Below are 25,879 nucleotides of genomic sequence, written 5' to 3'. Positions count from 1 at the left end.
GGTATTAGTCCATTTACAGAGTGGCCTACTCTATACAATTAACATACAGAGTGTTTCTTTTCTGCCCATGATTGTATAAGGAACCTTTAGGGCATCAAATCATCATATAGCATGAAGCTTCCTTGGAGTAGCTTATTTACTTATTTTTGGTTGGGAAGAATATGCCTACACACAGGAAATAATTGGAGAATAACAATGTATAGTTTATACTTCCAGTTAGTAGGCAGCCTTTTTTGGAGACCTTAGCATAATTCATGTTAATTTAGTTGTGATTTTGATTTCAGAAGTCATGGTCTTTGGATACAGATCCTCGGGGGTAGGCTTTCAAAAATGGGGAATCACTGTGGGCTTCAAAAGTGGGGAGATACTTCTTAGCAGAGAGAGGACCTAATTGCATTTGTGAGAGTAAGTGGGAATTGCAAGAATAGAGAAACACCAGGAAGTCATCCTAGATCAGGTGGTCAGAATAAGTCATGAAATGAGAGGAGACTGGCATATGTCTGGAAAAGTGGATTAAAACAATTACTATTATTAAAATGTCCATACTACTCAAAGCAATCTACTGATTCAATGCAAACTATGAAAATTCCAATAGTATTTTTACAAAAATACAACAAAAAAAATCCTAAAATTTGAACTAATGGAAGACTCTAAGAAGCCAAAATGATCTTGAGAAAGAAGAACAAAAGCTGGAGACATTATGCCCCCTGATTTCAAACTATATTACAAAGCTGTCATAATATAAACAATATGGTATTGGTATAAAAGCAAATACATGGACTAGAACAGAGAGCCTAGAAATAAACCCACACATAGATGGTCAAATAATTTATAACAAAGGCGCTAATAAGCATATACAATGGGGAAAGGACAATCTCTTTAATAAATAGTGGTGGGAAAACTGGTCAGCCACATGCAAATTAATGAAAGTGAAACACTATCTTACACCATATATTAAAATTAACTCAAAATGGATTAAGACATGAACATAAAACCTGAAACCATAAAACTCCCAGAAGAAAACATAGTTAATAATCTCTTTTACATAGGTCTTGGTGACTTTTTCTTTTTTTTTTTTTTTGAAGCTGACACCAAAAGCAAAAGCAGCAAAAACAAATGGGACTATATCAAACTAAAAGTTTCTGTACAGTAAGGAAAACCATCAACCAAATGAAAAGACAATCCATTGAATAGGAGAAAATATTGCAAATCATATATCTGATAAGAGGTTATTATCCAAAATATATTAAGAACCTTTATAACTCAATAGGAAAAAAAGATCAAGTAGACATTTTTACAAAGAAAACATATAAATGGGCAACAGACACATGAAAAGATAGATGCTCAACATCCCTGATTATTAGGAAATGCAAATCAAAACCATAATGAAGTATCACCTTACACTTGCTAGAATGCCTATTATCAAAAAGATAAGAAATAACAAGTGTTAGGGAAGATGTAGAACAAAGGGAACTCTCAAGATGCACTGTTGATGGGAATGTAAATTGGTACTGCCAATACGGAAAAGAGTACATAGGTTCTTAAAAAATAAAAAAAATAGAGGAGTTCCCGTCGTGGTGCAGCAGAAATGAATCTGACTAGGAACCATGAGGTTGCAGGTTCGATCCCTGGCTTGGCGCAGCACAGTGGGCTAAGGATCTGGTGTTGCTGTGAGCTGTGGTGTAGGCCAGTAGCTGTAGCTCCAATTAGATCCCTAGCCTGGGAACCTCCATATGCCATGGGTGTGGCCCTAAAAAGACAAAAAGACCAAAAAAAAAAAAAATAGAATTACCATATGATCCAGTAATTCCACTTCTGGGCATTTATCCAAAACAAACAAACAAACAAACAAAAAAAAACCCCACCAAATACTCATTTAAAAACAGATATGCACTTCCACGTTCATTACAGAATTATTTACAATAGCCAAGATACGGAAATAACCTAAGTGTCCAGTGATGGACGAATGGATAAAGAAAATGTGTTTTATATATCTACATATACAATGAAATATTATACAGTCATGAAAAGGATGGAATCTTGCCATTTTTTGAGAACATGGATGAACCTGGGTGAGGGAGGACATTATGCTTAGTGAAATAAATCAGACCTAGAGAGATAATTAACATATTATCTCACTTATGTGGGTAATCTCAACAAACACGCTCCCTAAACAAACACACAGAAAAACAAGCCTGTAGATTCAGAAAATTGATTGGTGCTTGTCAGATGCCAGGATAGGGAGTGGACAAAATGGGTGAAGGGAGTTAAAAGGTACAAACTTTCAGTTATAAAATAAATAAGTCAGGGGATGTAATATACAGTGTAGTGACTATAGTAAATAGTGCTGAATTGCATACTTGAAACTTGCTAGAAGAGTAGCTCTCAAATCATAAGAAAAAAAGTAATAGATAAGGTGATGGATGTTCACTAGACTTGTGATCATTTCACCATGTATACAAACAATGAATCATTATGTCATATGCCTGAAACTAATATGTTATATGTCATCTATGCCTCGATCAAAATAATAGAAAATGAAAAAAGAGGAATTAAAAATATTTGTGAATACCTACTATGTGCCACATCCAAATATGACTTACACCATATTTTTCCTAATGTTGCAAAGAGTTTTTAAACAACAGTTTTATTGAAATATAATTCGCATACCATTGTATTCACTTTTTACAAGGGTACTATTCAGTGATTTTTTTTTTAGTATATTCATGAGCTGTGTAACTTTCTTCGCTATCTAATTTTAGATTATTTTTGTTATCTTCAAAAGAAACCTCATACCCACGAGTAGTCATTTTCCACTTCCCCCAACATTTTGGCCCCCAGTAAACACTAATTTACATTGTCTCTGTGATTTGTTGATTCTGGATAGAGCAGATAAAGAAAAGCATGCAGACTGTGCCCTTTTGTTGACTGACTTCTTAAACTTAACATGGTGCTTTCAAGGTTCAACCATTTGTAGCATGGACATACATTATTTTTAAAACCCTACTAAAATCTTATAAACTATGCATATTTATCTGTTTTACTGATAAGGAAATTGAAAGTATAAATGCTTTGCCCAAGGACTCCCAAAGCTAGCACAGAAATACTCACACCTAGTCCTGTCTCATGGTTCGACCACTTCCACCAGGCAACTTTGATTCTTAATTGCCTCAGAGTTCACCATGATTTTTAAATTGAAAAATACAATATACCGGAAATAGCAAAATGATCTTTTTTCTTCCTATCTCTCTGCTCACTCCAGATGTATTTGCATCCAATGGCAATGAGACTGGCCCCCTACTCCCACGGCTGCCATGACAACCCCACTACTTTTGAACTTGTGAGCACAACTCAAACCCAATAGAAGGCTGTGGTAAACAGGTGGCCCCTCTCTGTAGCCTTTTAATGGGAGGATATTTTGTATCTCAGACCAGAATGTGATTTAGAATGATGCTCCAATAGGAAAGCAACAAACAATGAACCGAACCAACCTTCATCAATCACTCACCAGGCAGCTGAATTGTCAAGCCCACTGATGCTATAAGCCGAAAACACACACACACACACACACACACACACACACACACAGAGTCAGATTCCCCCATTCCATGTCACCACTCTCTCTGCTACGGGTGAGTTACCAAATCTCAGAGCCAGTACCTGTAGCCTTTCGTTCTCATAGCCATTTACCTTGTTGTCGCCTGTGTATCCTCCAGAAGCACCAAAGCCTTTGGTGAGTGGCCAATACAACGTCCATGTTCTCAGGATCCAGGTGACGTTACCCATCACGTCTCCATCTGTAGGGCCCACAAACCCAATGCTGTGGGCTTTATTTATCTAGATCCAAGCATGCCTGGCATTTCTTCTTAAGGAAAGTTGCTTCAGGAAGGCGAACGGAAGAGTCCTTCATGTTGGCAAAACAGGGTACAAAATACAGATGCTAAGAATTTTTAACTCTCAAAATTGGGACTTGGTCCCTGATTACTACGAATTTTTAAAGTTTATTGCATTTTAAATGGTCTGGCAACTCTGCCTGTGGTTTTCAACTAGCAAAGTTAGCTGACGTCACGGCTAGGCAGATGTCAAGAGGAAAGGAGATTGGATCTTTCAAAAAAAGCACCAGAACACACGTGATCTTAATTCACCACAGATGGCCAAGGGTCACCACAGAGTTTTCTAGAGCTTGTAATTAGAGGCATCACATTGCTTATGTAATTAAAATTACACAAAAGAATAAAAAATTTAAGTCAGAGATTAACCAACATAAAATCTTTCTTAAAATGAAAGGAAGTTCACAAATTTTAGTATGCTTTTAATCCTATAGTTATTTAATTCCATAAGCATCGATTAAGCATCTTCATGCTGTAGGCTGTTGGGTAAGCTAAGCCAGATGGAGACACTGCTTTTGAGGAGCTTATATTCTTTGGTGGGGGAGGCGGGTAGAATACCAATTCATGAACCTGTAGTTATTGCATAATGTTAGAAGGACTGTAATGATGAAAGCTTAGGGTGTTATGGAAGCCATGTGAGGGCCATCTCATTTGGACTTGGCCTTGACAACTAACATACCTACCAAAGGAGGTGACACTTCAACTGGGAACTGGAGAAGGCAGTGAAGAGATGGGTCAGGAGTGCTTTAGGCAGAGGGTAACTGCACACACAAAGTTCTGGAAGCCAGAGAGAGCCATGCTCAGGGGTTCTTCATTGTTCTGGAGGCTGCTGTCATAAGCCACAGGGAGTTAGTATGAAAGGAAGGCCATGAAAACAGTAAATAATACTGTTTATTTATTGAATAAATAACCAAATACACATTTGAGGCTGTGTATCTTCATTAAAGGATGTTACTTAAAAAAAGGTAATTGAGTATATAGTTCTAGGACCTTGAAGCTAAAGGGCAAATTTATCACCTTTTAAAATACACCAAGTTCTGCGAGGAAGGTAGAAGCAGGTGATTCTTGTTCAACAAACAATTTGGTTTGGACTAGGAAGCTAAAACCTCCCCAAGGGAGATGCTTGTTCCCTGGCGGCCCGTCAGCGGGTGAACGGAACACAGACATCGCTCCTGAGAATGCTGAGTGGTTTTCAGAGCACAGGCTTGTCTTTGGGGTATAATTATTTGGCCCACTTAATAGGAGTTTCAAGCAGGTCAACCCTTGAAATAGGACTCTCTCTTCTTTTTAGCAGAGCTTGAACAAAAGGAAACTTAAAATCAATTAGAGGGGAGGAAGAAATCTATTTCTGTCCTTCTGAAGACAAAGGATGTAGTACCATTGGTTAAAATTCAAGGGGAATCTAAACCTCTTGGGGTGGGGGTGGGGGAGGGCCGCCCTCAGGGCGGGCCTTTGCTTCAAACGCGGCCTCGTGCTGCCACCTTGTGTTGGGAAGGGCTCACGCCACCTCAGCACCAGCTGGTAACTGCCTGCTGTTTCTGCTTCTGCTCCTTCTGGCTCCATCAACAAGATGCAGGAAACAAATATGAGGCGGAGGAACCAAGAGGGGATTTAACACTTCGTGGCCTGCCAGGAATGAAATTCCCCACTGACGCTATTCCTTTCTTCGTCCTCTTTCTTCTAGAAAAAGCAGAATTTCATCCTTTCAGCAGCCTGATTGGAAGCCTGCCCAGCCTTAGATGAAGCCACAATTTGACCTTTTCAGGCATGCAGGAGGGTGGTAGTTTGGACCATTAACTTCACTCTTCCCCCTTAGGAAGGCACTAGTGCTTTCCCTCTAGGGTTTTCTGAAGGTACGTTTTACTGCCTGAATGTAGGAGAGCTGAAATGCTCTATCGTAAAGTCACGAAAGACTATTTCCATTTGTCTCTCCGCCAAGCTCACCTCCTGTCTCCAGCCTATATTTGAGAGATTTCCACCTATCCAACAAATTAGCTTTATTTAATCAAATAAAGCCTTGCCTGTTTGGTATTAATCAGAGACCCCTGTTGCTAAGTTAGGTTTCTAGCTACTTGGAAATGACAAACACAGCCAGCCTGGGTTAATATGCATTTCAGGCCAAAGTGAAGAGGTTTGATGTGCTGGCAGCTAGTGCAGTCTTACTGTGGATAAACAGGCAGTATCTGTTAGACCGCGGAAATTTTGAGAAGAGGCCACCCACTCCCACTGCATCTTTGAAGAACTGGGTTGGAGTGCCTGACCGAGGTGAGCGGACTGCAGGCCTCTGTGGGAAGGAGCATGGCATATACTCAGCTGTCAGTGGCAGTTCTTTTCAAACACGGCCAATGCAGAGCTGAGAAATGAATCAACATCCACGAGACAAGCCATCTGTTTGTTTATTTAACATTTGGACACTAATGTGAACCTGAGCTTGCAGATCTTTGCAGCCAATTGTCCCAAGGTCTCCCACACTGTCTCTTCGTGCCCCTAGTATTTACCCTTCTTGAAGGAGAGACAGCAGAATTTTCCCTGCCTTTTTCCTTTTTTTTTTTTTTTCAAGCCGATAGAGGAAAATAATCCTTAGAATTAAAGCTGGTTTACTCTGAGCTGTTAACATTCCTGTGACAGATGATGGCGTATGAGAAAGTCTTAGGAATGGAGAGGAGAAAAGAAACATGTCTCATGAGCCATGGAAGGGCAGGATCAGAGGGAGACGTGGTGAAGTTCCCTCTCCGAGGCTGGGCATGTTGGGAGAGACGTGAAAGAAAGAGCAATTTTAGACTTGATCCTGGCTATTTCCTCTGGGCTTTGGGGCTGATGCTGGAGCTAGCTGGGCTTAGCGGCTCAGAATTAGAACAGGCGGCCCCCTCCAGGAGCAATTTGATGACTGTTCACAAGTTCCCTATCCTCTCACCATGACAGTCACTCCTGTGTGCTTCCGTCTTTCCCCAGATAAATGCAAAAACATCACTTGCGAAGGACACAGGTCAATCCCTCAGTACAAATATGGCAGGGAGGATGTACCTGGGACATAGCAGGTGGTCAGCAGCGTTTTCTCTGCCTTATAAATGAGCAGATCAAGGCTCAGCTGGGTGAATAAGCTTAGAAGGCTAATAAGTGGCCTGTCCTGGATTTGATCCAAAGCTCAAGCTCCCTTCCCCAGTTCCCCCCTAAATAAAGGGAATGAGATATAAATAATATTTATAAAAATGCTTCTGGGCCTAAGGTAGTTCAGGAAGTTCAGAACTGAGAGCCCTTCTGAGGAAGGTGAATTGGCAGTTTCTGGGTGACTGGCATTAATTCCCAAGTCCAACAGGTAGAATGACCTTGGAAGGTACAGGATATGGTCACTCCCTAGCTTTCTGGCTAAGTGAGAAGTCAAAAGGATCAGGATCTGAGGATGGATGTGCTGGCCACAGACCTTTAGGGCTCCTGTGACCTTGGCAGATCGTTCTCTCCCAAGGGTGCTCATACTGCCTATGTTCCGTGCGATTGACCAGGATGGAGAGAACTGATTGAACGTGTTCATCTGATGCGAAGTCAGAAGGCCAGTGAATGATGATTATTGGGACAAGGATCAGATGGCTGGGTTGAGGGGTTGGGCCGGGGGAGGGGGGTGGGCCCTTTGGGGGTGGGTGAAGACTAGAAAACATCAAGACATTTTCTTTCCTCATGTTCTCCTCCTACATCCCTAGCATTTTATTTCAAATGCTTTAATTGCCATAACTGTCCAAAATGCATCTTTATATACCTATTGTGGTAACACTTTGTGCTTCCTCTCCTTCTGCTGAACTGCCTCATTTATCACTAGATGCTGCTGATTGGGATTATTTTGAATGTCTTTAAAACAGTCCAACCTTCTTTGTCCTAACTTTCTTTTTCTGTTTGGTTTAGTAGGATGACTCACTATATTGTAGATATTTGGACAAAAATGCTGACCAGTGTGTCTCTACTGCCTGGCAAAGTGCCTGGCATGGGTGCTCAACAAGTTATTTGCTGAATGAGTGAATGCAATACATCTTCACCTAAAAACATAATGTTCATTGCTAAAAATAAGACTGTGCTATTCCAAGATCATTACCCTTGCAATGTTCCCTATGGGATTAAAAAACAATCTCAGTTTCGTTTCTTTTATAGGATGAACAGAAGCATGGCAAAAAGAGAAATAAATCTTGATCATAAAAAAGTGGTAAAAAGTAAGAAAAAAAATCTTGATCATAATGTGCTGCCTTTATAGTCGTAGTAAATTCCCACCGGTGTTGACCTTACTGAAAATTTTAAAAGGAGGCTTTTAGAAACGTATATCTTAATTTAAAAGACTGGAGACTTTTACCTAGTAGTATCATATTAGGTAGCTTCACAGAATTTTAGAGTGGGTTAAATATGATTAAAACGAAGGCTTTGTAATATCATGTGATATCAGTTATATGTAGAATCTAAAATATCACCCAAATGAAACTTATTTATGAAACAGACTCACAGATGTAGAGAACAGACTTGCGGTTGCCCAGGGGGAGAGAGGTAGGGAAGGGATGGATTGGGAGTTTGGGGTTAGCAGATGCAAACGATGATGTATAGAATGGATAAACAGCAAGGTCCTACTGTATAGCACAGGGAACTAAATTCAATATCCTCTGATAAACCGTAATGGAAAAGAATATAAAAATGAATGTACATACTTGTATAACCTTGGTGTACAGCAGGAATTCACACACCATTGTAAATCAACTATACTTCGGTAAATACAATGAGGGCTTTATAAACCTGAAGTCACTAAGCAAATGTAGAGTATTAACATAATCACTGATAATGACAATTCCAATTAGGGAGGTTTTTGGTGTGGGTAAGGGTGCTTTGTACTCCTCAAATGAAAATGCCTAAAGCTGTAACTTTTTTTTTTTTTTTCTTTTTAGGGCAGCACCTGAGACATTTGGAAGTTCCCAGGCTAGGGGACGAATCGGTGCTGCAGTCCCCAGCCCATGCCCACAGTCACAGCAATGCTGGATCTGAGCTGTGTCTGTGACATAAACCACAGCTCACAACAACGATGGCTCCTTTACCCACTGAATGAGGCCAGGGATTGAACCTGCGTCCTCATGGATACTAGTCAGGTTTGTTAACCACTGAGCCACGAAGGGCACCCCCCTTCCAACTGTATTTCGATTCTGTCTCTCCTTATGTCAGCCTTTGATGGTGTCTTAGCTCTTCTTGTGGTCACTACATAATTCTATCCACATGTTAGACACTTGTGACCTATGAAATCCTGCCAATAACCTTATAAAGTAGGTGTCTGTGTAGTTATGGAAACAAATGAAGAGATTATTTTCTAAGGTTGCAAATAGCATGTTCTATTGGCTCTTAGGTCACCAGCTGTGTGATAATATCTAAATAAACCCTGCAGTCAAGACTTTAAAAGACCCTTTTTCTATCCAAGGAGGTCCCAGCAATAATTATTGCAACTTGGAGGATGCAAAGTTCCACTCTATCTCAGGGAAACATCAGACATTTGGAAACTCTGAACATGTTTTTACAAATTGCCATCTTTACCTATAGTCTGTGTTCCCACGTGGGCCTATGCCTTTTCTCCTTCTGAAAACACAGATTCGGTCCTTTGGATCACTTCATGAAGTAATAGGTCTCTTTATCAGAATTAGCAAGAACCCACCTGCCCCATTAGAAAATGGCTTTTGTAAAAGTGAGAGGTGATGTATAGCTGCTCACGAGAATGGCCCACAGTCATGAAGAAGAGCAAGTCCATGGTCACTCAGAGAGGTAGAGCTCTGCGGCAGTGCCTACAAACTTCCTTTCCTGCTCTGTAAGGCAATCCTCATGATATATTGGGATGCTTTGTCCGAGATCTATTTTAAAGTGTTTGAAGTGACCCTGGTCTCTGTCTTTCTTTCCCCCCTTTGACATGGTATTCTTTTAGTTCAGTATTTCTGTCCTGAAAAAGAGTGAAAATGTCAGGACCTTGCACAAATTGTACTGACTTGACCCTTGGAAGGCAACAGCATGCTTTCTTCCACATCATTACTTTTTATTACACTCCCTGCCACATCTCTGCAAAGGAGGGAGACAGGAAGCATGGCGCACGGCTTGTCCCCTGGCTGAATGAGTCTGTGGCTCGACCCTGCTTTATCACATCTGGGTGTGCTCCCTACCCACGCCAACTCTTAAGCAGCTTTGATGATGGATATGCACTCAGTGGAGCAGCAGCCTTAGTGGTGGCCAGCAGTTCTCTAAGAGCAAGGTTGCAATTAACCACGCAGATGATGGAGGGCAACAGCGTGGAGGAATGGAAAGCCATTTGCGGAGTCTCCTCCTCCACCAGTGATTTCTTACCAGACACACTGACTAAGAGCCAAACAGAGTGATTGGGGTTTTACCTGCTGTTCCACTCACTCCTTCTTGAAAGGCTAATGAAGTCATATGTATATGAGGGAAGTGGGAGGGAAAGGGGTTTGTGAGAGATACAAACGGTAGTCAATCCCTGCAGACAGGTTGTGGCATGACCTTGGGTGAGTTACCTGCATTGGTTTGCTCAGTCTTCTTCTCTGTGAAATGGGACTAAAATTACTTATGAATTGGGTTCTGATACCCACAGATCATGGTGAATGCACAACTCAGAAAGGCATAGTATTTTTGCTCAATATGACCTCATTGTGGTCAGAGAATAATCTAAAAAGATAATTTTAAAAGTAGAGACCAAGGAGTTCCCATCGTGGCTCAGTGGGTAATGAGTCTGACTAGTATCCATGAGGACACGGGTTCGATCCCTGGCCTTGTTCAGTGGGTTAAGGATCTGGCGTTGCCGAGAGCTGTGGTGTAGATCGCAGACACAGTTTGGATCTGGCATTGCTGTGGCTGTGGTGTAGGCTGGCAGCTGCAGCTCTGATTAGACCCCTAGCCTGGGAACATCCATATGCCACAGGTGTGGCCCTAAAAAGACAAAAAAGAAAAAAAAAAGGTAAAGACAGACAGAAGGAGAGTGGTCTAGGGTTTTAAGATGAAACAGGAACACAGAGGAAGGACAGGTTATCAAGCTCCTTGATTACAGCAGTTTTATGATTTTGTCAAGAGTGTACTGACTTGTGAGAGTAATCATTCTCAACAGGTATGGTCCCACCCCCTAATAAAGAGTGTTTTTGAAATTTATGGGACTGTTTTGGTTATTACAATGATTAGGGAAGCTCTTAGTGGATTGGGGCAAAAAATACTGGAAACCTTGTGATATGAATTACAGTCCTGCACCAAACGAATTGTCCCATGTCTATCTAACTTTTGAAAGCCCATCTAGACATTTATTAGATGTAGAAAGCTTATTTATCATTATCTAAGCCTAGCAACTAATTTTTTTTTTTTTGGCCAGCATAATACCTTCTTTGCACACTTTTAACATACACTGAATTTTCTAAGACTTCAGCATGAGTTATAATTCAACTGCATGAGTTGAGAGAACATCACATTTTGTCTTGTTCAGAACATCATCATGATTTGTTTACTTGAGAAAATGACATCACCAGTGGTAACCCCACGTGTGGTGTGTGCATTGCCGATATTACAGACTTGTGGGTCAGCTGTATTGTAGCAATATAGCTTCTAAATAAAGGTATGAGCTTTTGATTCTTTCATGTAACATCCTAGTGTTATCACCTCCCAGCTGTTACTTTATGAAGTGCAAATGATTTTACTATACATGATTTTTCTTTTTATTTCTCCTTCGTATTATAGTTAAGCCACTGTATTGATTTTAAAAAACATTATGTAGATCAGCCCTACTATCTCTGAATTTCATTTCAGGATAATAAAGGATATCTTAAGTCTTTTTTTTTTTTTAGTGGTTCTTCCTCACCTACTAAGATTTTTGTCTCTAAGGGGTACAATATTCTTTCTCTATAATCTGACTTCCATCCATACCAATCCAATCAGAGAGAGTGCCTCTAAGGGGTACAATATTCTTTCTCTATAATCTGACTTCCATCCATACCAATCCAATCAGAGAATCGTAGCTGTGAAGAGTTAAACCCCAGTTACAGACTGCATTCAAGATTTCTCTGTGTCTCAGGCAAATAGAGGATGTAGAGAGAAAACAGAGATACAGTCTGGAATGTCTCAGCTTCAGCCTAAGCCAGCCGTTCTAGGAACCTCTATCACAATAGGCTTTATTAGCCCCACTGAACATAGGTAGAAATCAAGGTTCTGAGAGGTTTATGACTTTCCCAAGGCCTCAGAGCCAATCAGCGGTAGGACTGAGATGGAAATCCATTCCGTCTGACTCCAGAGTTTGCCACATTATTCAACCATGACTCACACAATATGAAGGGGATGAACTCACTGTTATCACATAGCAGTGACTTAATGGCAAGAATGACTAAAATCATTACTCGTACTTGCATGTGTAGGTTTTTAATGTTTAAAATGTACTTGAAAATGACCAGCATATTTGAGCCTTCCTCTAAATTTGAGAAGACAGAACAAGCATAGGTACCCATGTTAGGGAGAGGAAGGCGGTCTTTTGGAATTACACGAAGGAGCACCCAATGGTAGGCACACAACTGGAACTCAGTGTCTGGATTAACTCTAACGTTATGCTCTTTTCAACCATACGGCACTAAAGATGCAGTAAATAATAATAGGTAACCTTGACAGATGCCTAGTGTGCATCAGATGTGCTGCTAAATCCTTTATGATACCATTTGTCCTTCAAACGACCTGGTGGGGTTGGAACCTCATTTTGTAGGTAACTCAGAAGAGCCAATGATGTGACATTCTTAATAGAATTCTGTTTGTCATCATCATTGTGCAAACAGACAGAACAATGCCCAAATCCCTGCCTTGTTGCTCTGAACAACACTCAACACATTTCTAGGTAGGACTGCCAAGAAATTCTCCCCTCTTTCATCATGGGGAGACTAGAATAATGGAGAGGAGGGTTAAAATGGTCAGAGCCACAGAAAATGTTAATTAGATATGAGGTACACCAGGGAAATGTAAAGGATTGCAGAGGAGAAGGAAGGCAGAGTCCTATCCAGAGCTAGTCAGAGGCACAAATCTATTTTCAAGAGTTCGACAGGAAGTGCTCACTACCAAATCTCATGTGGATTCTGCAGAGCTTTTATTCAGAGCCCTAAGACTCATACTACAACTTTTTTACCTGGCTCTGATGCTCTCAAAATGTTTTGATGAGAGAGAGAAAATAGCTTCTGGTGTGAAAAGGACAGACCTTGATCTACAGTTCAAGGACCTTGAAATTCAGTCTCTGGGAGACCATGCCAACTCTGTAACCTCACTGGTCCTTAATGTGGCCATCTGTGAAATGGGGCGGATAAAATTGAACTACAGAACCTCTTTGGCGATAATGAGCTTCAATCAGCGCTTGCAAATGCCCAGTTATGGGTCCCTCTCCAGGGAGTTGCACTCAGAAAGCTCACATGGGGGCTTGGAGCTGCTCATTTTCAGGTAGGGCTGGTTGGTGATCATTTTCTCCTACTTGGCTTTCTTCCTCTAATTGCAAAAAGATGATGGAGAATATAATAACTATGGCCGGAGCCCAAAGTTTCTGCATTGTGGAGAGAAATTTCCTTGGTTATAGGTGCATGGAGTGCTCTGCTGCAAATCCCAATGCCTTACTCTTAAATTACAGCTACTGAAGCAAATCCGAAATTGGTTCCCCCAAAGACAGCAGCAGTTGCTGGGCTGCATAGCATGGCTTCTCATATCAGCCACAGTCATCCCAGGACCGGCAGGGTCCCCTCTCCTGCTCCTTTTAGGATGTCACTTTGATTTAGAGTCTACATGTCACTTAAAATCTGCATTCCTTATTTGCTACTTCTTCAATTAGGAAGCATTTCTTTTCTATATTGTGTACATTCTTACCCTAGTGTGATCATTATTATCATTTCAGTTCAATAGAGTTTGTTGAAGTTATTTGAGCATCCCATAAGAAGTGCTGGAATAGTGAAAAAATTTAAATGACCACTAATATGAATGAATGGATAGAGAATGTATATACATAAGTCCTTTAGTAAGGACACACAGTAGGGTCTGGGGGATAAAATTATTAGGAAGGAGAGTAATTCTATTTATACTGTGGTTATTAAAATGCAGATTAGTTACCCTGTGATTGAATCCACATACATACACTCTAAAGGCCTCTCTGTTGACCTCCTAGCTACACCTTAAATTTTCCTTCAGGCAGGTAGATTATCAGATTTTCCTTTATTCTGTAAGCATCACTGGAAACTTATCAAACTGATTGGGGAACATAAGTCCAATGCAATTGAAAGCATATTTGTATATTTACTCACTGAATGTTTATAATAATAGTAGCGTGTACCTGAAAAAACCCCCCAAAACTGGTGTCTGCCCTTAGAGACTAATATAGTATAAGTTGTGGACAAGAAAGTTCAAATGCAAGTTACCTAAAAGGAGAAGGTGGCTACATCTTAGCTGAGGAGGGAACTGTATGCAGTGGAGGGAAGGGAACTCCATCTAGCCCTTTCTGCAACCTAGGGTGAGAGGTGGGTCTGGAGGAGAATGGGCTTTGGATCCAAATCCTACTGGAGGCAGACAAAGGTCAAGGACAAAACTCTGACCAAGAGAAGGGACTAAGGGTCAACACAAGGGAAAAGCAATCTCCTGTGAGATCTAAGCTAGAAATAGAAGGCTGGGAGATTCTAGCAACTGCCTCAGTTTTCTCAAGGTTTCATAGCAGTCAGGTTCAGAGGGACATACATTAAAACAAGCCCAAGGTTAATTTAGAGGACATTGTGGACATGGCCAAGAGAAAGACTTCGGTACCACTTCCAATCTTCCCTACTCCTAGACACGTGTAAACACAGACACACACGCACACGCACATGCAAATGCACACTGCCCTGACACCCAAATTCACTCATTGAAGCTCTCAACATGTTCAAGCATTTTTCCTTATTAAAATAATATTATCAGACTCTATGGAGTAATGTCCTGAGGATTGTCCTCATGCAGGCCACTGGGTATCACTCAGCTCTTTACTGGCTAGAACTCATTTCCTGACCTTTAAACACGTATACCCAGGCTGCTTGGCATAAACTTGCCATGACCAGGTGAGTGGATTACTTCAAACACAAAAAGCTGACAGACAGCACAGTCTAGGGAAGGCTGCTTGTGGAAAACACCAAAGTGGAAGGAATTGATCACAAAATGAGTCAGGGCAGCAGCTGCCCCATTCTTAGCTTGAGTCCAGAAAAAGGCTCCAAAATTAAGGCAGAAATAAATGAGGAAGGTTCTGGAGACTTGGATAATCTAGACGGTCTTCTTGGTGATCTGACTACTTGCAACTCTGACAATAATTCCGTGCCCATAAATGGTAGTAAACTGGGGACCAAACAACAAATGTCTCAAAGAACTAATTCTTTGTATTCTTTGCAGTGTATCCACAGTCTATGCAGCCCCTTCACCCTCCAAATAACTGAGCAGTGTCTCTATTTATTTATTTATTTATTTTTTGCCGCTCCTGTGGCACATGGAGGTTCCCAGGCTAGGGATCCAGTCGGAGCTGTAGCTGCAGCAGCGCGGGATCTGAGTCGCGTCTGCTACCTACACCACAGCTCACTGCAATGCTGGATCCTTAACCCACTGAGCAAGGCCAGGGATCGAACCCGCAACCTCATGGTTCCTAGTCGGATTCGTTAACCACTGCGCCACCACGGGAACTCCTATTTTTTAAATTTTTTGAAGACTTATGGAAGTATAGTTGATTTACAATGGTGTGATAATTTCTGATCTACAACAAAGTGCTTCAGTTATGCATATACACACATCCATTCTCTTTCAGATTATTTTCCCACATAGATTATCACAGAATACAGGGTAGAGTTCCCTGTGCTATAAAGCAGGTCCTCATTGGTCCATCATTCCATATACCTCATTGTGCATATGCCAATCCCCAACCCCCTATTTCTCCCCTGCCCCACCTTTTCCCTTTGGTAACCCTAAGTTTGTTTTCAAAGTCTGTGAGTCTGTTTATGTTCTGCTAATAAGTTCATCTCGTACTCCCTTTTTTTTTTTTAAGATTCCATATATAAGTGTGTCATATGATGTTTGCCTTTCACTGTCTAACTTCACTTAGTATAATAATTTCTAGGTCTACCTATGTTGCTGCAAATGGAAAAACAGTCCTGTTTTTGTTGATTTAAACCCACCATTAAAAAATATTGGTGCATTCTCCATATTACCAAGCCGTATTTTCAAAATATAGTGTAGCATCTGATTATGAACCTGTCTTGGGGACCCCTTCAGGTTCACAGTGATGCTTGAATCCTACTTCTCCTAGTCTCCTCTGCTGGCCACCATCTCTGTCATCCCACCTGATGTTCACCTGTCACTTCTGCTGCTGTCCTCATAAGTGCTCACTTTCCATCACCAGGGTGGTCACCATAAGGGGAAGGGCTTCTGGCCAAAGTCAGGGATATGGGCCATTTGTGGCTTGACCACTCCTAGTCGCTTTGTAGGGCATGGGTCTGTGAGTTTGCCCTCCCCAGGAGCATCGTCCTGACAAGAAGACAGGCTGGGTCCTAGGAACAGAATAAGCACAACCTTCAGTTTTTTTTTTTTTTTTTTTTTTTGCTAAAACCGGGCATGGCAGGCCAAGGGCTGCAGGCCAAGAAAGAAGTTTAGTTGAGCAGAGCATTTAGAGCAGCTCTACTAAAGTTTGATCAAGGAGAGAGCCTTTTTCAATAAAAACTTACACATCATCTTTGCATTTGGTTTTGGGGAGGATGTCACAGAGCACCTATGAACCCTTTGAGGAGGACAAAATTTTGTGATTCTTTGGTATTATTTCAGACACGCTTCTCCATGTTCCTTGCTTGCACGAATGGGACGCACTGCTCTGTGGTAAGGCTTCTCGCCTCGGGTCAGCTGACATGGCCTACACCTTCACTAGCAGTTGTGGTGCCATTTCGAGTGATTTCAGACACAAGCCATTTCAACGTTTGAGCTACAGAAGCTCATTTGTGGACTGGGGAAAGCACTACAACCAAGTGTTGACAAACTGTGGTCCATGGGCAACATCCAGTCCACCTCTTTTGATATGGCCCATACATTAGGAATATGTTTTTTTTTGCAGTCTTAGGTGGTAGAATAGAAAGTCAAAAGAAGGATGATATTTTGTGACATACGAAATTCAAATTTCAGCATCCACAAACAACATTTTTTGGGAACACAGACACACTTTATCTATCTATCTATCTATCTATCTATCTATCATCTATCTATCTATCTATCATCTATCTATCAATCATCTATCCATCTTTTTTTTTTGTCCTTTTAGAGCCACACCCATGGCATATGGAGGTTCCTAGGCTAGGGGTCTAATTGGAGCTGTTACTGCCGGCCTACACCAGAGCCATAGCAACGCAGTGTCTGAGCAGTGTCTGCGACCTACACCACAGCTCACAGCAGCACCGGAGCCTCAACCCACTGAGTGAGGCCAGGGATCGAATCTGTGTCCTCATGGTTCCTAGTCGGATTTATTTCCACTGCGCCACGATGGGAACTCCGTATCTTTACATATTATCTACAGTTGCTTTTGTGCTCCAAAGGTAGAGGTAAGCAGTTGAGGCAGAGACTGTATGATCCACAAGCCTAAAATATTTATTATTTAGCCCTTTATAGAAGAAGTTTGCCAATCCCTCCACCGTACCTTCTTTGCCTAAGTCAAAAACTAGTTTTTTGGGAGAAAAGTCTGAAAGGCTGTGAAAGAATTTTTCATAGTGCAGAACACTTACAATCCTGGGAAATTATTATTATTGTTGTTATTTTTGTTTTATATTGGAATCACCTTTACGGGAGTCTAAATATCCAACAGTATAACTAACTGATCACTAAACCAACTTAACTCCTCAGCCTTTTCATGGACGTATGCATGAATTGTTAGTTGAGAGATGAAAGGAAAAAGGATTGCTGTTATTCATCTGGCTGCAGTGAAAGTTGTTCCTCTCCAGCACAAATATAGCTGAGTCCTAGCCTGGGGAATGTATTTGTAACAGAGTGTATATTAACAGAAAGCTGAGCATAATAAGCCACATTGATTTATAAAAGCATAAGAAAACATCTGCTCTTTGATTGAGATTTGTCCAAATGTAACATCCTGGCTTAAAATGCAGTCAAAGCAAGCAGCTTAGCAAGAATTCATGGACCATCTACTATTTTCGGAGTAATGAGCTGTAGAAAGAACTACACAACTGACAGGTCTTGTCTTGGACAACCCTCTTTGCCTTTGGGCCACCGCTTGACATTTCCACACCACTACCCATGAATAATATGCATGCCTGAACTTCTAGGCAAGAGCCCAATTCTGGACCTTTCTGGATTTCTTTCCTATCACAGTTGGACGATAGATAGCAGTGGTTCATAAATCTCAATATATGGGTTAAAGTTCTCAATAGATGAATTTCAATTGTCAAGTTACCTGAGTGGCAGGGTGAAGTGTTTGTGCTTAATTCCAAAGACAGTGAGGTATTTTAAAGTTTTATAACTGGGGGCGGACAAGGAAATCAGGGCTGTGTATCAGGTTGATTAATCTGGTAGCCGTGTGTGTAGGATGGATTGGAGTGGGTGAAGGCAGAAAGATCAATGGAGTAGTCTTCCTAGTAGACCAGGCAGAGACTAAGGAGGCTATGAACTAGTGTGGGGGCTGAGGGGATAAGAAGGGGGAACTGCGTAACAATCATGAAAGAAGCACCTGATTGAATGTGAGAGTTAAAGAAGAAGAGCTTTGAGCCCTAGAGACCATTAATGGAAGTAGCAAAATTAGGAGGTGGAGCTGGTGGAGATAATAAGTTTAGCTTTTTTTTTTTTTTTTTTTGTCTTTTTTCTAGGGCCGCTCCCATGGCATGTGGAGGTTCCCCAGGCTAGGGGTATAATCGGAGCTGTAGCCACCGGCCTACACCAGAGCCATAGCAATGTGGGATCTGAGCAGTGTGTGCAACCTACACCACAGCTCACGGCAACGCCCGATCCTTAACCCACTGAGCAAGGCCAGGGATTGAACCTGCAACCTCATCGTTCCTAGTCAGATTGGTTAACCACTGCGCCACGAGGGGAACTCCATAGTTTTGATATGTTGAGTTGAAAAGTGTCAGCAGGAGCACCCAGTGGTCCTATGGTCAAACGAGAGGATGGAGATGCTGTTCTGGAGCCCAGGAGACAGGGTAAGAGATGGAAAAGGAGGCGTAGGTCTACTCTGACCCTGAGCTCAGATGTCGACAGCAAGGCAGGAAGAAAGAGTGTTGGAACGATATAGAAACCAGATAATGTCAGAGTTTCATCTTAAAAACCTAAGCAAGAAAGGGAAGGACAAGCGAGTAGTGTGAGTGCTGATCAGAAAGAGAAATACTGCAGGAGAGGATGGCGTGGGAGAGGTTCTAAAGACCATACAGGCAAACAAAAATAGGTCAGCAGAAGGACTCGACAAACCACAATATAGATGCAGGAAACAAAACCAGTTTGTAGTAAACATTGCAATAAAAATTTCATTACCTGGTAGCTCATCAGTGTTCCAGAGACAAGTAAATAATGTCTTCCCAACGTGCTCTATAAAATTACTGCCTTCCATTTTTCTGCTCTGGGGACGATTTGGCTTTTCTTAAATCTGATTAGACTTAAATCCCCTGTCGACTAAGTTATGTCTTTGTTTTATCACATGCGTTTCTCAGCTGCCAAAAGCTGGGGAAGCACATTTTCTAAAGGCAAATATTCCTTTACCTCTATCGAACCACCAGGTAGTTCACAGCAGGTTTTGTTTTCCCCAGGTAACTCTGCCTCTCTTCACTTTATTTTTGTTCTTTCGTTTGGGGTACATTTTGGGAACAAAAATATTTCAAATGAATTTCACGTTCATATTTCTTTCTCTATGCTTACCTTTTCCCCCCTTCCCTGTTTTTGAGTGACAATCGAGAGTTTCTGGGTCTGTAAAGAATAAGACTTCTCTGGGACTGCTGTTTACCATGCTTTACTCAGCAAGCCTGCTCTTTGGCTCAGAAAGATCGCTAGTGTTTTGTTATTAATCAATAGATGGAGCAGGAGAAATTGATGAGCTTTCTGGTCAATTACATCTGATTGTGGTTTTCATGATTAAAGTCTTTTTCCAGTGGTTCTCACTATGACTGTAGGTTGGTTTTTCAGTGATAAAAGTCCAAACAGCATAACAAGAATATTATCCATCATCCATTTGCACATATTCAGTGGATTAGGATGTATGTGCACACACACACACAAGTATGTGTGAGCGTACGTGTGTGTGTGATGTTAGTGGCAATATGTGTGCAAACCTAGCTAGATAAGCTTTCTCACAGCTTTCTTATAACTAATAAGTGGCACATTACAGAAAATTCAGGTTGAGTTGTCATCTCTTTATCTTTATCCTGCAAATAAGTCCTATAAATATGAATATGTTTAAAATGAAGATCATCTCAGAAGTCCTTCGGCATTTCATAAAATATATCCTCCTAGGCATCTTCTGTTATAAAGATGAAAACAGGATTATTTCTGTTTTAAAATAATTTCAAAATATTAAAAAGCCTCTTGGACAATGACCTTCCTCTAAGCTGTAATAACCAGCACAATTCTTCCCAAGTTGTAAGCCAAGATCTGGGCTGCCTGAGCTGGGGCATGAAGGCGCTTGGCAGAGACCTGGGTGTGTGTTCAGCCACCAGCTCTGTCTGAAATGTAAAAGGCAGTTTCCATTTGTCCTGAGAGTCATCCAGGCAGGGCTAAGCTTGGAATCATTTGAGACAGCCAACCAAGAGAGACAAGAACAGACTCTAATGAGTGACAAAGTCAGTGGGTGAATGAAAAAAAAGCCCACCGGGGGAGTTCCTGTTATGGCTCAGTGGATGAAGAATCTGAGTCGTATCCATGAGGATGTGGGTTTGATCCCTGGCCTCCCTCAGTGGGTTAAGGATCCGGTGTTGCTGCAAGCTGCAGTATAGGTCGCAGATGTGGCTCAGATCCCATGTTTCAGTGGCTGTGGTGTAGGCCAGCAGCTGCAGCTCCAATTTGATCCCTAGCCTGGGGACTTCCATATGCTGCAGGTGGGGGCCCGAAAAGAAAAAAAAAAAAAAGAAGAAGAAAAACAAATAAACAACCCCCCCACACACACACTGGGTATCAGTGAGCACGAAGGGAAGGTCGGACACGGCTGGATGGAGGAGTCTGCTGAATGGTTTGTTATTTTTCAGGTGAATTCACTAGCCCAGTCATGAAGGCAGATGTCTCACCCCACTGTGGAACCTAATTGTTATGCAGCACGATAAAATAAGACTTGCAATTCTTTTATAGGGAGTTATGTTTATGGAAGACTAAATATCCAGCAGCATGACTAACTTTTCTCCAAACAGTTGGAATCTGCAGATATTTCATGGCCTGGATGGATGCACTGTTAGCTGAAATACACACTTCTTATTTATCCCACCAAGCCAAGACTTAAGTGCTCGGTACAGAATACTAAAATGGCACAGAATACCAGAGCATTCACCAACACCTTTACGAGGCGGTGTGAAAACTGTGGCTGGGTGCTATGTTGTTGAGAATAGGACTAACCTCTCTCTTGGCCTGAGTCCCCTTCTACCTTCAAACTTTCCTGCAAGGGCTTAAAGCCATTCAGATGTGTCCAAGAAATAGGTATTATTAAAGCAGAGGTATAGCCTTGGAAAGAGCTGGGTTTCCCATAAAGAGACCTAAGTAGGATCAGGTGGGTAGATATTAAGATGCACCACTGGACCCTGACAGCTGGGCTTAGGGGTGAAAGTGAGTTTGGTTGGATGCAGGGCAGGGAATTAGCAGTGGAAGCAAGAATGAACTGGGAGAGGAGCAGTTTGTGCAGAGTGGCACACAGGTGTGGCCATGAACTTGAGGTCAGAACTAGGAAACTGCAGGGAGGTGAGGCAGCAGGCATGTGGCCTTCAGAGTCTGGCTGGACCCTGGGGGTGGCTGAGTGATGCTGCCCTCCTCACTCCTACTTCAGGACTGAGTCTCGTGGATGCCTGTGATCTCTTCCTGGGCTTAACCTATGGTTTTGGTCCACAGTGGTGGTGTTAGAGGGAGTTTAAAGCCCCTTTGGCAGAAATAATCTTTTCCTGATTGAAGTCCTCACTTAAAACGGATCCCCTCCATTGTCACAGGGCGAGAACTTTCCTGTGTAGCACACAAGAGGTCTCCAGGCAATAGCTGCTCTGGACATAGTGCTCAATTCCTTCATGCCCAACAATGTGAGCTCGTGGCAAGTATCTGGAGACCAACACAAGCCATATTATAATCAGGGGTTAGAGTTTCCCATTAATAGATAAATCTGGAAAAAATTATTCTTGGCAGAAGTGCCTTGGATGGCTGCTTACCTGCTTTCCAAAATACTTCCTTTTCTCAGTGCATTTAATTAGAGCAGGGTGGGTATCTCATTTTTTCTTTAGCAGTTGATAAATCTCTCTTTTATCGGAGAAGTTAGGAGCCGGGCAGAGCTGGAGTAAGGGAAGATCAGTCAGAGGAATTTTCTTTGGTGTCCTTTTATAAAACAAAGTGAAACCCCCACAGGAATAAATCAGAAATGGCTTCTTTTATCCACAATTCCACATGTGACTCCTTCAGAATTGGCAAAATATAAATCAGGACAGCACCTTCCAAAGGAGGTCACAACTTCAAATGAAAAGAAAAAGTCAGCCTTGAGAGCGTTGACCCTTCTTCTCTGATGCAAATTCACAAGTATAAGTGAGATAATAGCTTGAACATATTAAACATATTTTTTATCCCTCATTCTCATCTGTCTTATTCCCTGGTAGCCACCTGCCATTATACTTGGGAAGGAGAAGGAGGTAATGTAGAGAAAGTTCTGATTTGACAAGAGGAGAGTATAGAAACTTTAATTCTTCCAAATCTCAGTTTATCATCAAAAGGAAAAGAAAATGGAAGTAAGACAAAATAGGAGTTGAGGCATATTAGTCCTGACTTTTCCACTCTATGTTAAATATCTAACAAACAGAGATGTATTAGGTGAGTCGAGGAGAGGTCTAAAAATAGAGGTACTTTTGGCTTACTTTTCCATTACAGGATCTGAGAAGAGACCAACTTTCATGAACAGTAGTTCCTCTCATGACAACTTGTGGTGGTCACCGCGAAAAAAAAAAAAAAAAATTCCTTAATGTATAGTGTTTAAGCAGAGAAAATATTCTACCTCTGCCACGTGGAATATCAAGATGTTCTCATGTTTTGCAGCGATGTGGGAAGTAGCTGATGATGCTTATTGGTGAGGGATGTCAAAGGGGTGTGAAGTGACCCTAATAGTTGACTACGGGTGAGCAAACCATTCTGCTGGGAGCTGTAGTGAGCTCTCAGGGGTGTACACAGCACCAGCAATTACCAAGGAGAGGCCAGGTCAGCAGGAGTACTAATCAAAGTAAGAGAACACGACATAGATTTTACCATTTGATGCCAGCAGGATGATTTATCACCAGGCTGCCAAGAAACACCATCCCAGTCATCAAGGCTGTCAGAAAACAGAAGGGTTTATGTACAGGAAACTGGTACTTCCTCTCCCTGCCACTAGGAGGCCACTCCCTATCCCCTCAGCAACCAAATGCCATTTTGGAGAGAAGCAAAGGGAGGGAACAGAAATCTGCAAGATGAAGGAACTTTATCTGAACAAGTCTGGGTCTTGTAAAGAGACTGTTAATCTGGTTGGATGAAATTTAATAGACAAAACTGATTTTGTTTCTCCTCTAGTATCCAATAAGGTAAGGGCTTACAAGGAAGATGAAATTAACTCTGGGAAATGAAGAAGCTCAGTGTCTTTATACATCTGAATGTGTGTTTAATCTTGACCTCACCGTGTTAATTATATCTTCTATTTATTTTTCTACTTTATTTTATCATGTAAATTCTAAGAACTTTAATATGTCTTCTAAGAAGTTATCTGGGTCAAAATTTGCAAAAGTAAACTGGAGACTGAGCTATAGAAAAGTGAGAAAGATGTCTTCTGAAAGTGAGGAAGATGTTCCAACATTAAACCTGGAAACACAGTTTAAAAATCATATATATACACAACCATGCATGGCGAGAATATATGTCAAACATTTGTCAGTTTTGGTGATAGAAAAATTGGTGAAATGAGTTATAAATCATGTAATAAATCCCATGTTTGGAACATAAAAAGGAAGAATATGATTTATATTAATACAAAATATTTATTTGATTTTATATTTAAGAAATGGATGGATACAAAATTATTAGTCTGCTGGTGCCCCTGCATGCTTTGTCCAGACCTAAGATCTAGAGTCTTCTGCTGGTAGCAGCAATAGGAGCATCAGCCAGAGGCAGTGGAAGTGCCCTGATCTGGACTTGGATTGTCTGCTCTTCTCTCATTCCAGTTTTTTGGAACCCTCTCTCCTTGATTTACACTGTCACCATGAAAACAGCTAATTGGTTCCCTATATCCTCACTCTCTGGCTACAGTTGAATGGTCCATATTGGACAGTCTTATCAGTATGGCCAATACAAGCCTTAAGATGTGAGTTAGCAGATTATTCTATATCTGCACATGGGATCAGATGCGGAGGTTGCAGAAAATTCTTTGGAGTACAGAACTCTGAGTTATAAATAGCAGAGGCTGGTCCTCAGTAAAACTGAAAAAACTGGGAACCTTGCCATTGATGGGTTCCATCGCCCCATTCTGGTACTACTGCTTTCCTCAACACTTCCTTCAGGCCCCCCATTTGCTCTCAATTGACTTTCTTAGTCTCTTCTTTTAGCTGTTAATTTATGTATCAGTGAAATATATAATGCAGAACACTAGAAGGTTTACCTTGGGGATAACGGAGGGGGCATATTCTTTCTACCTCTCATAGACTTATAGGATGTCAAACTCCCAGCCTCACATTGAGTGGAGCAGCAATCTGGGGAGAGACTCCAGTCAAACCAAGACTGGGCAATGACTGCAAGAAGCCAAGCCCCTTCCTCCCCTGTCCCATTGCTCAATGGTCCTGAGGAATAAGCAAGCCCTGCTTAGAAAGCTCTGTGGGTTTTGTATTTAATCTGCTGAGTCTCCCTACTCTATCCATTGCTTGTTGATTTGCTGTCTTCTCTTTCTCAAAGTTTGTTCATAGATTTTATTTTATTTTAGGCTTTTTTTTTTTTTTGTCTTTTCAGGGCTGCACCCGCAGCATATGGAGGTTCCCAGGCTAGGGGTCTAATCGGAGCTGTAACCGCTGGCCTATGCCACAGCCACAGCAACACAGGATCCAAGCCACGTCTGCAATGTTTACCATGGCTCACAGCAACGCTGGATCCTTAACCCACTGAGCGAGGCCAGGGGTCAAACCTGCAACCTCATGGTTCCTAATTGGATTCGTTTCCACTGTGCCACGATGGGAAATCCTGTTCAGAGATTTTAAATTGTAAGGCAAGGAGAAGTGGATGAAATAGCTCCTTTCTTGAGGTCAGGGACCATGTGATCCAGATGCTGCTTGGCTGCTGTTGTGGGCATCTGTGGTTTTTACTACTCAGCATTGCCTGGTAACAGAATGATGATTTCCCCTGAAGAACCACTCTGATCCCACTCTCACTCCATGTATTTCAGAAAGAGTTAATTCCCACTAGATCAGGATGAGCATGTGACCCAGATTGGGCCAATAAGAACATCTGATCTGGCCAGAGTGACTGATTGAAAACTGGTCATGTGATCCATCAGCATCAGTAAGAACCAGTGAGGCTTTTTCTAGGACTTGTGGAAAAGATGCATAGCAAAGCTGAAAGAAAAAGAGAAGCCAATGCTTGATGACGTTTTTTGAACTCTTGTATCCAGTTTTGCCTAAAACCTCCTCTATTGAATTTTTGTCATACAAATCAATAAATTTATTTTCATGCCTGAGGGCTGTTTTACCTTAAAAAAAACTTTTTAAAAGAGTCTTAAAAAGAGATTGCTGTGATTTATGTCAAAAGGTGTTCTGCTTATGTTT

The 25,879-nt window shown here is 41.5% G+C and overlaps 1 protein-coding gene across 3 annotated transcripts in view; it reads right to left on the bottom strand.

Annotated features, from left to right (window-relative positions):
- Positions 1–25,879, bottom strand: part of LOC110260233 (uncharacterized) — a 748,649-nt gene that overhangs the window by 107,260 nt on the left and 615,510 nt on the right. For 2 of the 3 annotated variants that reach the window (XM_085021828.1, XM_085021826.1), the window contains one exon: positions 3,691–3,904. In XM_085021828.1, the coding sequence (XP_084877954.1) occupies positions 3,691–3,786 (96 nt within the window). In that variant the 5' untranslated portion in view covers positions 3,787–3,904. Of the gene's footprint in view, positions 1–3,690; positions 3,905–4,573; positions 4,720–25,879 lie in introns of all 3 variants that reach the window. The other variant, XM_085021827.1, reaches the window with a different exon arrangement.

This window comes from Sus scrofa, chromosome 4, assembly GCF_054392235.1.
Source record: "Sus scrofa isolate SSC_HxYL_T2T_F1_AM1 chromosome 4, Sscrofa_HxYL_maternal_Yorkshire_Landrace_v2.0, whole genome shotgun sequence".
In the NCBI taxonomy this organism is placed as follows: Eukaryota; Metazoa; Chordata; class Mammalia; order Artiodactyla; family Suidae; genus Sus; species Sus scrofa.
Note: the sequence above shows the minus strand (reverse complement) of the source record. Positions and strands in the feature narration are given on the sequence as shown.